This window comes from Thermobia domestica, chromosome 1 (genome assembly GCF_964235325.1).
Source record: "Thermobia domestica chromosome 1, izTheDome1.hap1.1, whole genome shotgun sequence".
NCBI classification, from domain to species: domain Eukaryota; kingdom Metazoa; phylum Arthropoda; class Insecta; order Zygentoma; family Lepismatidae; genus Thermobia; species Thermobia domestica.
This window is the reverse complement of record NC_137454.1, coordinates 212,414,754-212,428,091: the sequence shown is the minus strand read 5'-3', so window position 1 is coordinate 212,428,091 and position 13,338 is coordinate 212,414,754. Positions and strand designations below refer to the sequence as shown.

General features: G+C 36.4%; 1 protein-coding gene across 1 annotated transcript in view; it reads right to left on the bottom strand.

Annotated features, from left to right (window-relative positions):
- Nucleotides 1-251: 251 nt before the first annotated feature.
- LOC145678606 (uncharacterized) overlaps nucleotides 252-13,338 on the bottom strand; it is a 39,774-nt gene continuing 26,687 nt past the window's right edge. Inside the window, exon 3 of the mRNA XM_081748954.1 lies at nucleotides 252-1,381. Within this exon, the coding sequence (XP_081605080.1) occupies nucleotides 252-1,381 (1,130 nt within the window). The remainder of the gene's footprint in view (nucleotides 1,382-13,338) is intronic.

Genomic DNA, 13,338 nt, shown 5'->3' with positions numbered 1-13,338 from the left:
CGTGACTACGTGCCAAAGGCGAGCGAGATATTTAGTAGTGCAGTGGGAAGATAACGAGAAGGAAAAAAGGATAAAATTGTAACTTTTCTACCCTTATTTTCTTCTCCCCTTGTAGATACGGCAAGTATCGACCATGATTGATTTTAACGCAAAGCACTGTCTATTCAGGATAGAAATATTATATTCTGCATGCCTGTTAAATGATTTTATTACTGACTTCTCATTTTTAAATGATCACAGTAAACATAAGCCTAAAAGTGCGAGAGCTTGTGGTGCCCAATCATGAACATCTTCAAAGTACGTCGAAAGATATTATTATCATTCAGGCTTAAATATCTCAAACTGGACAAATTTTCTTTAAAATATTTCGGTATTCTTGTAAGAGAGTTATTTGTTAGATCTAAACTCTGAAGAAAGCGTAATTGATCAAATCCGGTTAGATCAAGTACAAGACCTGTAGCAAAGGGATCCCATCTTGCTCTTTCAAAATCATTAATCATATTATTTGCAAGATTAAGATTAATAAGCCCAGCGGTGGGAACAAATGCAAAAGATTCAACGTAAGTTATTTGGTTATTAGCAAAAGACAGTGTCTTCAGTGATCCTAAACCATCTAACCCAGAATACTTTGTAAGGTACTCAATTTTGTTATGAGACAAGTCTAGTTCTACCAATTTGCTATTATTAATAAATATATTTGTGAGAGAGCTAATGTTATTGTGACTCAAATCCATGTATTCTACGTTTCCAAGCGGTAGCAATACACCTGAAAGATTCTGTAGATTGTTATGACTTAAATAAATCATCTTTAGGTTGTATACACCTTTAAATATATCGGTGTCCAAAAATGTTAATTGGTTACGACTCAAGTTCAGAAACTGTAATTTATTGAGGTATAACAATGAGTTGGATAGATTTTGAAGTCCGTTATCATTCAAGTAAAGTCTTATTAAATTTCGTGTTCCATTAAATGCGTCATTGTCCAGTGATTGTATCTTATTGTAGCTTAAGTCTAGAAGGTTTAATTTGTCCAGCAATAGTAATTCCTTCGAAATATTCTGTACATTGTTATGATTAAGATATAACTTTGTCAGGTTGTAAGTTCCTTTAAAGGTATCAGCATGTAACACCGTTAGGTTATTGTGACTTAAATCCAGTTCATCTAAAATTGTCATATTTTGGAAAGTTTCGAGATGAATTTCCCGTAGAAAATTATTGTCAAACTTTAACAATTTATGGCTTTTATGCCTAAATAAATTTGGTGAAATTTTAGCAAGCTTGTTGTGGCTAAGCCAAAGCTCGGTAACATTTTGAGACTGGCTAAGAAATGATTCCGGAAAAGATTGGATGTTATTGTGACTAAGATCAATCGATGAAATATCTAAGGAATCAAACAGAAATTTAGAAGAGATGTTGACAACGTTACAATTTCTCATTTCGAAATATTGAAGATATGGTAAGCTAGCTAAACCACCCACGCTTGTAGTAAATAAAGAGTTTAAATCAGTGTTATTTGATATATCGATGTGAGTCAATTGAGATGCGACTTTATTACTTACAAAATGATTTGAACTATAACTGTTGAGTGACTCATTCTCATTTGTAGGCTGCATAAATAATTCACTGAGTGATATCAATCTATTTCCACCTAGATTGATCTTGGAAAGATGAAATAACATATTTAAGACTTTTTGAGGAAAGTACTTAAATTTGTTGTTATTAAGAGAAACTTCTTTAAGACTTGTCAATCCGCAAAATATATCCTCATCTAATTCAACCAATTCGTTTTGTGATAATGAAAGCAATGTAAGATTCGATAGGTTTTGAAACACTAATTTAGGCAAATGTTTAATTTTATTGTTTTCGAGTCGTAATGATTGAAGCCCGAGAGTATTGTTGAATAACTTTTTCGGGATTACGGTAAAATTTGTGTCTTTAATAACCAACTCTTCCAATGTATCAGGAAATAGAATATCAGGAAGTCTTATGATAGATTGGGATTCAATAATTAGCCTCTTAATTTTGTATCCGGATAATTCTTTCTCTTGCAAGTGTAATACATGAGGTTTTATCCGATGGTCATAGAAATTGTAAGAAATCAACAATGAAAACATTTCAGGAGCAAATTCTTTAATAGGCCAAAGTTTTGCTAGAATCAGTTCTACCACCGGACAGTTATCAATAACAGAAGACACCATTTCGTGAACATAAGCAGCAGTAAACGTAACGTTGGGGACTCTTTGTATAATATCGTTGGAGTGACAAAAGATACTTACACGTGGTCTTTTAAAATTACGCCAAAATGGTAAAAGAATTCTCACTTCCTCTCACAAAAGAACTCAGTCTCAAACCATGAGTCATAAACCTCACAATCTGTCACAGGCAGTCTGTTGATATTTCGTATCAATGATTTTGAATTCTGGATGTCAGAAAGAGATTCAACCAGTGTTATGAGGATTACAGTAGTGACCAGAACGTGTTTGGAGGTACTAGTACTCATATTGACAATGCGTAGGTTTCTTGACAACTAACACACCAGTTTATTCAGGGAATGCTTTCATTCACCACTTCTTTTTACAAACTATCACAACAGAAGTGCACAGTAACATCAATAAACGTGCCAAAGATTTTTTTAATTGCAGTACATTTCCACAGAAGATGATTGAACATAACTGATGAATTTTGAATTAACGCTCCTTTCAGGAGCTACCTAAATGAAAAGAAAAAAGATTAATTAGTTTCTTGCCCATAACTATATTCGGAACAGGTCACACCTAAAGTCATTTGACAGCTGCTTGAATTGCAAAAATTGTTGGAACTCCTACAATAAGAAGAAGTTATTGCATCGTAGAAATGAGTGAAATTTCTGCAAATCTCCGCACATTTCACAACTTCATATCGATAGAGGTTGAAATGCAACGCAGATCCGTGAAAAAATGTGAGGTTTAGGCGTAAGATCGTTATCAAAAGCAATAGCCAAAAGATAGTCCAGTCTTTTATGTTCGGGAAATTGCAATATCGATTATGCCTTTTGCATTGAAAATCAATTACAACAAATGTGGAGATTATTCTGGCGGAAAGTTGGGCTGGATCGATACGTAAGCAGTCATGACATAGGCAATGATCTAAACATTCACCACAAAACAGTGGTAAGTCATTGGGAGAAACTCGGATTAAAAGAAAAGCAAAGAATCTCGAAGTTTGAATGGCACATGATTTGGCTTAAAAATATTTACTAGATCAAATGTTTATCTGCGAATATCTACTCGAACGCAACAAACTCGAATCGTTTATAAAGTAGTTGATCACGATTGATGAAATGTGAATATCCTACGATAACAGTGTGTGAGAAAAATCATGGTCAAAGCAAGGGAAAACTTCGCAGTCTGTGGCAAAACCCACACTGACGCCGAGGAAGGTTATCACAAGTTGCTGCCACCATGCAGAATGATAGACTCAGACTTCTTCTGTCGACAACTAGCGCAAGTGCACCTAGGAATTCAAAAGAAATCATCATAACTGGTCAACAGAAAGCATGTTGTATACGACGCTGAAAACGCCAGTCTGCATACATATTTAATAACCCGTCAGAAATTAAGAAAAGTTGTTAATGAAAAATTAAGAAGTTAACTTCAGAAGAAGCCTGTGAAAATTGATAAACCGGATAAACCAACACGTGCAAATTTGATAAACCAGAAAATACAGAAACTGTACAAGGACGGGATTATAGTACTGCCAGAGAATGGCACAAAGTATCGAACAAGATGGCACATATGTGATTTCGTAATGTTATATTGAAATGATAGTAAATGTATTCTCAATTTTGACCTCCCATATCCTGAAGTCTTATGCTAATGGGATTTTACCTTTTCTTGAGCCGACAATATGCCTCCAAATATAATATTTGCGACATGTGCCTATGCTGAAGATTATGGATTATTTTAAACAAACTCTGACATCAAAATTCTGTTTGAAATATTGTTTTAATTTTGTGTACAGAATATAAAAAAATAATAATATCACTGTTTCTGTTTTCAATTTTCAAAGTGATAGGAATCTTTGATTTCAGCAAGCAACAAATAGTTACTTTCAAATATTGGGTTGGTGCAATTAAAATGTCCAACTCATCTGTGTCACTTTCAATGGCCAAAAGAAAAGTTCAATTCTTGCATACTCAAACAGTCTCTAGGTGCAGCCGTACACCTTTGCCAATGCTCATGCAACAATTGCGCGTCAAAGCGAAAAAATCTAAAGTCTGCGGTGCAATATAGTCTTCAACAGTACGTTACACATCATGATCATCGGGGAGTCCTTCTTTGCCAAGAAGAGATCGGATTGTCTAAACTATTTGTATAATTCGTAATGGCTTTCTTCTAATAATAAGAGAAAATTCTAACAGGCTATGAAATCTCTAACGATCCCTAAATTGTCTATGGGATATTTTTGTTCCTCTTTGAGGAGAACGCCGCCTTAGAGCTCTCTCGTGGTTAACCAGTTAGCGTACACGCCTTTGGCGTGAGAGACCTCACGGAAGCTCATGTGGTTCGGATCCCACGTTAAGTTCTAAGTCAATATCTCATATAGCTTCGCTGCTGAAATGATGATAAAGTGAAAATCAACAGAACTCAACTCAACGTAACTCAACTAAATATACACTACATTTGAAAAGGATGTTAGTGTTCATCATGAATACACAATGGAAACATTCATTTACATTGTATTGTCGATGGACTTTTTGGATGTGGCAGAACGTATTTTATGATCAATTACTGACCTGTATATCAAGTATGAGAAATACAAAATTTCGTATGATAAACTGGTACTATACAGGATGGCAAAACTTCTATGCAACGATGTCGGTTTCAGTACAATTTCATGAAGCACTTCCACGGATGAAAATTTTTCAACCGCAAGATGAACCACATTTGATCATTATTGATGGTCACATGCGAGAAGTGAATTTTCGATTTTTTTGATATTGTTGATCTGTTAACTGAAGAATCGCATCATCGAAATATTAATATGATTTTCATAATACAAAATACATTTCATCAAAGTAAAGCAAATAAAAATATGAGTTTAATTTGTTCGTACTTGGTGTTGTTTAAAACTCCACGTGATAAGTCACAAGTTAAGCATATGAGTTATCAAATCGTGCCTGAATATCCACTGTTTCTACACGAAAGTTATGCATATGCAACTGCAATTCCATATGGCTATTTACTGATGGACCCTAAACAAGTTACGCCCGGATGAAATGTTATTCCGTACAAATGTTTTTCGAATATTTACATAATTACTTCTCCGCAGTGACAAAACACGTTCAAATTATTGCACATATTAAAATAATGACTTAGTCTGTCACAATGTCTCCTACAATGAAACAATCTGATCTACTACGTGCAATGTACAAAGCTTTTGCGTAAAACTATAATTGCCAATGTAGACGCTTAATTAAACCATAGTATTTTTAAATGTTGTTATGATGCCCTAAAAGGCAAGGTTCCACTGACAATTGTGCACAAAGCAAGGTTGAAATGTTACAAAAACACGCTCTGTTGCCTCGTGGACAATACAAAATAATTGGATAAGAAGAAGCATTTAGCGTACAACGAGGAGGATTCTTACATGCACTACTTGCACCTATTGTAGGAAGTATGCTATCCAGTATTTTGTTTAGACAATAGTCATCATGAAACATAGCAAGAAAATGATTTTAGTGCCATCAGATATGCTCCAACGAATTCATACATAATCCAGTATGAGCAAAAAACGTGAATCTAATCTCGACCATGAAATGCAATTAAACTTAAGGCTTACATAGACGGAGAACCTATAGTCAAGGGTTCAATTCTCAATTCACGCCCCAATATTAAGTATTCTTCACAAAATGACACTATATAGAATACGTCGTACTGTACTGACGATGAAAAATTTAATCAGTACAATAGGACATCACAGAAATATCTCTATGTCACACATACAGAACAAAAGCCAATCCAACTTACAATCATATCGATAAAACCTGACGGTGACATTCCGAATGCTGGTGGTAGCATTAGGCAAGAACTGTTAGCTGCCATACAATCGCAGTAAAGCAGAATTACTATTTCATCTTTTAAAATAAAATGATACAATTACGTGGGATCATAAAGAAACACTGTACATGAACGACAATAAACTATATGAGACCAATATTGTAGTATCTATTTGTAATGTGACTCGACCGATTAAATATACAAATTCTCAAGGCTGGGAATTCTTTTGCAACTACCTTGCATCATCAATCACTCCTTAATAATTGATTGGTGATCCAAGAAAACTGAACTATATCTTAATATTTATACGATTTTTATGTGTGCCAATAGCTCAACAAAATGAACGTTAGTGAGTTTTTTATATTGTGTATAATGTTTTCTCTTACGGTGGACTTCATGATAAGGGTGCTAGCGCCAGTTGTGCGATTTCAATCTGACACTTTCTTTAGAAATGAGGCGCTTGTAAAATATGTTCTTTATATACGTATATTACTCTTTCTTTTTTAATTACTATATTACATTCGTAAATTTTCTATAGTCATCTCCATATTCGTAATCTGTATTCTTCCACCAGTTTTACTCTGTCGTCAAAAAAGCCTATAAATGTCAATAAGGTTGCATCTATCATTCTTGTTTATTTTAGACTTCACAATACACCTATCACTTCACACATTTGTAATCATGGCGATTACCATGATAGCGGAAAGGAAATAACTAAACAATTTCAGTTTATATCACGAAATTTATTGATACAGTTAAAAATGGCTACGTGAAAGATCACGTAAGGTATATTCAACTTAACTTTTAACGTGGCAAAAGTTTGTTGTAAAATTAATTCCAACTAGCAAGCACATTCTATAATCATTTACGTAAATGTAGCAGAAAATATGGGACTTATTTTTGCAATAATTAGCATAGTACGGATAGGCGGCGCCATAATGGTTGCAGCGGGTGCAGCTGCACCCACATTAACTTTGATTTTCAGATTTCCTACAACAATCCTTTCTACTTTGTATAGCTATTTATTGTTTCCTATGTTTAGACATACTGTATTTAAGTGACTTCTTAAGTCTCTCTCATAAGTTACTTGCTATCATACAGTATTCTAGATATTTTTCTATTTGTAAGTAAAACTTTGGGATTATTTTTGAGATCTTAAAAGGCTCAATATTGCAGAGCGTTCTGGCAACAATGTTAGGATATGTTGTCTCTTCCGAACCTGCACCCACATTACCAAATCCCTGGCGCCACCTATGATAGTACGTACTCGCATTTTAAGCACTGCGTTGCTGTATGTAGAATTTTGCTAAGATTGGTAGGAAACTGCCCCCAGCTAAGAATTTGTAGACTACTAAACTTTAAATCTTGTTGTCTTATATTCGATAAAATAGAACACTCAATAAAATATCAAAGGGTTTCAGCAAGTGAATTCGCCGATAACTTATGTTACCTTAGAAATAGAGCGATCGGACCAATTATTGCCGTATTGAATATATAACAGTAGAGTATAGCATTCTTCTAACCCTTTCTATTACAGCTTTGTCTGGAAAATGCAGTTTCGAGATCTAATAATAATAATAATAATAATAATAATAATAATAATAATAATAATAATAATAATAATAATAATAATAATAATAATAATAATAATAATAATAAATATTTCAGAATCTCCATGAAAGAACAACTCTTGAATGGGCTCACTAATTTCTACTCAAAATGAAATAAATTCATTCATAGAGTTGAATTGGTATTGGATTTACTTAAAAAGAAGAAAACGATGGCTATGACGAAAAGTTCCTTTCTTCTCAGGTTAAGCCCTCTTGGGTCAAATAAACAACATAGAGCGATTAAAAAACAGTAATAGTCATAATGGCATGGTCGGCATGAAAATCCTCCCACGAGGATGAAATGATGTATCGGATAGATTTCGAGACGCTGATTACGAATATCTCATCGAGACAGTTCCAGCACGTAAGTTTTTTTGTTTTGTTTTGTTTTGTTTCACGAAGTGCTGTTTCCATAATTGACAGAAAAATCGTATTTTTCGTATTTAATATGTTTTCCGTGTTTGGAGGCCATAATTCTGAATTATTACGAGGGTGTGTAGTGCTCCACTACGTAGGTTACAACAGTTAATTCTATGGCTTGATGTGCAATCCGTAGTTCATTTCAATGTCATGAAAGTTTGTTGTAAAACAGTTGAGAAATTTATATTAAGTTTAATTAATTTTATCAGTAGTACCCGGATTATATATATAAGTATATATATGTACCTAAGTTCATTTGAAAACATCATTATAAATAGACCATAAACACTCTTTAATAAACTTATTCTCGGAAGTAAAAACGAAAACATATTATTCTGTTATTGAATTAAATACGTATTGTATTTTGGAATTATCAAACTTCAACGAAAGTTATAAAATTTGTGCAGATAAAGAATCGCAACAAACCAAATTATTGAGGAAATTCTATCTTCAGTGTAAAGTGAACCAGATAACATTGCCTGAGTAAGAATTGAGTATTTTTGTAATAGAAAGATATAACAAACGAAATGATAGCTTAATTTTTTAGGCTTGAGGGTCACATTCACTCAACACCACTGAAGCCTTCAGACATGATATAATATTCATATGGATAATTTTGTCAAAATTATCAGTACTAAATATGCAATAATAGTTGATAAAATTTCCGTATTTCGATAAGTATTGCAGTATGTATTTTGAAATGATGGTAAGTTTTCTGATTATCACTGAATACGTCTTTCTTTTACCTGGATCTTTTGCGATGTATATCAGGTGAAGAAATATATATATATCGAGAATTTTCGTGACCGTAAAGACATATCGCATCATGTATGAATAGTAGATATTTACTGTATTTTGTGTTTCGTGGAGGTAGTCATGCTTATTAACTTAACTTAAGTAGGGAGAATAGGAACTGATTTACTAACGATGTGTATATTATTGTTCTACCATCGTACTTTTGTTCGCTATCGACTTTAACAGCCCACTTGGATCAACAATGATAAACTTATCATCACTCATCATCGCGCTTCTGTTACTAATAATATCTACCATCCTACTTCAACTACTGCTGCTGATGTTGTTATGTACCGTGTTATGAAATCTAACCTCACCTAATCTACCTTTTTATTTTTTCCTACTAGTATTCATAAATTAAATAACAATTATGGAAATTTTATACAAATTGAGATTCATCATAGAAGATACCTATCGGAGTCGTCCATAGGCAAAAATTACATCAGAAATCTTTGATTATTTACATTTGTTTTCTTTGTATCTGTTACTTGTATTAATATTAGTTTGGTGATAATATATCAATTCTATTCTAAATTTTGGTTATTGTCTATTAAGATCTTTGTTAATAATTTGTCAATAACGTGTCGTGCTGCCCTCTGGATGATGGCTCCAGTATGTCGTCTTTAAGTCCCAATCCGACGTGTCACACTCGATATCAACGAATCAGGAATGAAATAATCTACAGATGCGTGTTCTTACGATCCCTGTCAATTAGAAGTTTTCCGTTGCGCAATACTAGATATTTGGAAAGACAGGAGCTACATACAGTGTGTTGACCAGTATTACAGTGCGTCCCACTAGCATTCGAACCCGAGAAAAACGTTATAATTTCCGAACAAATGTACATAAGAAAATGAAATTCACAATACACGTACCTTGTTTCATGCTAAACACAAGAAAGGGTTGGACAGAAGCGCACACGTCTAAACAAAGGCGATAGGTGGCACCAGGGAAAGTGCCGCTTGGCGTGGTGCGCGTGCGTTTGTGTGACTCAAGTAGCTGTATCGCGAGGATGGTTCTGTACACCATACAGGAACGCGTGTTCATTGTTAAAAAATATTGGATATCGGGATCGTATCAGATCGTTCAACGTGAATTTTGCTGTGAATTTGGATGCCGTAAAGGACCATCGAAATCATCAATTCATCATTTGGTGAACAAGTTCGAAACAACAGGAACGTTGCTTGTGGGACATGGAGGCGCGCGTCCACGGATGTCCGAGGAGACAGTACAGAATGTGCGGCAACGTCTTTTGCAGTACCCTAAGAAGAGCCTGCGTCGATTATCACAAGAGGTAGGGATGTCAAAGTCAACTGTGCAAAGAGCCGCCAAAAGAGCCAATCTGTTTCCATATCGCGTTATAGTCGTCCAGGAGTTGAAGACTACAGATTGGGAAAAGCGCGTGATGTATTATCGTTGGTTGCAAGCTTTATTGCATGACAATCCAGGAATCCTAGAATATACTTGGTTCACAGATGGAGCTTGGTTCCATCTCTCCGGTTATGTGAACTCGCAGAATACTCGGGTGTGGGCCGCCGAAAATCCGCATGTGTACCATGAGATTCCACTTCATTCCTTGAAGGTGGGAATTTGGTGTGCAATTTCCCGACAGCGTATCATTGGACTCATCTTCTTTGAAGATACAGTAAACACACAAGTTTACTTATACATCTTCAGTGAATTTGTAATCACTGGACGATCAAGAATTGCGTCGCGGTTATTCCAACAAGACGGAGCAACATGCCATACTTCCAACGTGTCCATGGCAGAAATTGAGTCCTTTTTTGGTGACAGGATAATCTCCAAAGGATTGTGGCCGCCAAGATCCCTGGATTTGACACCACCTGATTTTTTTGGTGGGGTGCTGTTTCCATAATTGACAGAAAAATCGTATTTTTTGTATTTAATATGTGTTTTCCGTGTTTGGAGTGTATAATTCTGAATTTTTATCTTAATCCAAGAACTGTTACTAGGCTATATCCCAGGAACATTCTTTTTCCTAGCTCACGACCTCTGGAAACGTACCCCTTCCCCTTGGTTTGCAAAGATTTATTGTCGTTCCACACTGCATACACTAAAACCTAGGCGTTATTGACGGTGAAAGGTTTCGTAATCAACTTGCGATCATTCGTCGGCTTCCTTTTGTCTAGACGACAGACAGATTGTTGAAAAATGCGCCGAGACATACACCACGTTGTCGCGTGAAACAAATATTTCAGTTTCGAAAAATGAAAAAATGAAATGAAATCTTTAAGTTTAACGTCCCACGGTTATGCCGGTTAGGCTAATGGAGACGGTGATAATGAGAAATGAGTGAAATGGTGGAATGAAGAAAGTGGGAGGAAACGGGAGAACCCCGAGAAAACCCACGAGCACGGTGTTTGTCCACCACAAAGTCCACACGGCGCGAGCTGGGATCGAACCAGGGACCCCAAGCACCAGAGGTGAACGCTCTACCACTGAGCCACCGCGCCCCCTCTATATTTCAGTTTCGAGTTGATCTTCGTGTTAGAAGGTGGTGTTACGCTGTGGCTGTGTATACTGTAGGTGGAAAATATTTCTGCGTGAAATATTGACGTTTGTGATAAACGAACATGCCGAGAACTTGCAACAATTTGACAGATTCATTCTGCTAGAAATGTGGGAAAGTGATTTTCAAGGGACAAAGTAGGCCATTGTCACCGTTCCTGAAGACAGCCTACCATCTGTACTTCGGTGTAAAATTGGTGACCAGGGTCGCGTTTGGGCTCCGAAACAAAGTTGTAACTCGTGTACGCGTACTCTCACAGGATGGTTGAAAGGTACACATAAATCGATGCCGTTTGCCGTACCTATCGTTTGGCGCGATCCCTGTGATCATGTTTCAGACTGTTACTTCTGCCTGACTAATATAGAAGGTTTCTCAAAAACCATGAAGCATAAAATACAGTATCCTAACTTGGATTCCGCGAGGAGACCTGTGAAACATGATGTTTGTCTGCCTGTACCCGTACCACCGGATTCATACACCCTGTGCAGTGTTTCAACCGATGAAGAACCTGCTGCTTGTGAAGATGTTGCACAATCTTCGAGTACACAGTCAGATTCCAATTATGCTCCAGTGCCTGACACTAATGAACCACATGTGATAAGTCAGGAAGAGCTGAATGATCTGATCAGAGACTTAAACCTTCCCTAGTCTAAGGCCCTGTTGCTTGCATCACGACTTCAACAATGAAATCTACTAAACCAAGATGTGAATACACCGTATATCGATGTACAGGAAAAGAGAAGTGAGCCTAGTTCCTAATTTTACAAAGGATGGTTATTTGGTGTATTGCAGTGACATTCCGTCGCTTATGGGACAACTGAAGTTGAACTAGAACACTGAAGATTGGAGACTATTCGTAGATTCCTCTAGGATAAGTCTCAAGGCAGTGTTACTACACAATAGCAATGAAAAGCCAGCCATTCCTGTTGCTCGTGCTGTACATACGAAAGAAACATACGAGAACATGCGAAACCTATTGCAGAAAATAAAGTACGATTTCCAGTGGTCTGTATGCGCTGACCTCTATCCTCACCTCACCGGTTTACAAGGAGGTTACACAAAGCACTGTTGCTTCTTGTGTCATTGGGATAGTCGAGCCAAAGATCAGTACACCATCACAGAATGGAGGCCAAGGAAGCAACTGGTCCCAGGGGAGATGAACGTGGCTAATGAACGTCTTGTGGATCCGAAGAAAATATTCTTACCACCCCTTCGTATCAAATTAGGGCTCATGAAGGTCTTTGTCAAGGCCCTGAACCGGGAATTTTCTTCTAAGCTTAATGAAGTGGAAAGTGAGGCTTGGGAGGCCTTTCGAGAAATGTGCAGTAACTTTCTAGGGGATCATAAGTCACCTGATTACAAAGACATTGTGGGCAGGTTAATTACTTCATTTCGTAACATGGGATGTAATATGTCCCTAAAGTTACACTTCCTGCATTGCCACCTGGACTTCTTCTCTGAAATGTACAGCTTGGTGGAGGTCTCTGTCGAATACGGGGAAAGGTTTCACCAGCAAATAGCTACCATGGAGAGTCGCTACAGTGGTAAATGCAGTGTGAATATGTTGGTAAACTTCTGTCGGAATGTAACACGCGACACACCCTGTAGTAATTACAAGAGGAGTAGGAAATCCAAGTGACACGTAAGTGTTAAACTTTAACTTTTTATGCAATTTTATCTGCATAATTTATATTCATATTTAAATTATAACGTGCAAATTATTATGGGTGGAGAATAGCATCTTTGGGCGGATATTGAAACACCCCCTCCTGCCTGAAAACTGGTACGTCCTGGAGAAAAATGGGGAGCTCGAAACTCAGGAGCTCGAAACCTATCGGAATCACCTATTTTCGTTCGTAAGAGTGAAAAAAAGTTTCATTATGCCGACCAGGTATAGGATTTACTTAAAAAGAAGAAAACGATGGCTATGGCGAAAAGTTCCTTT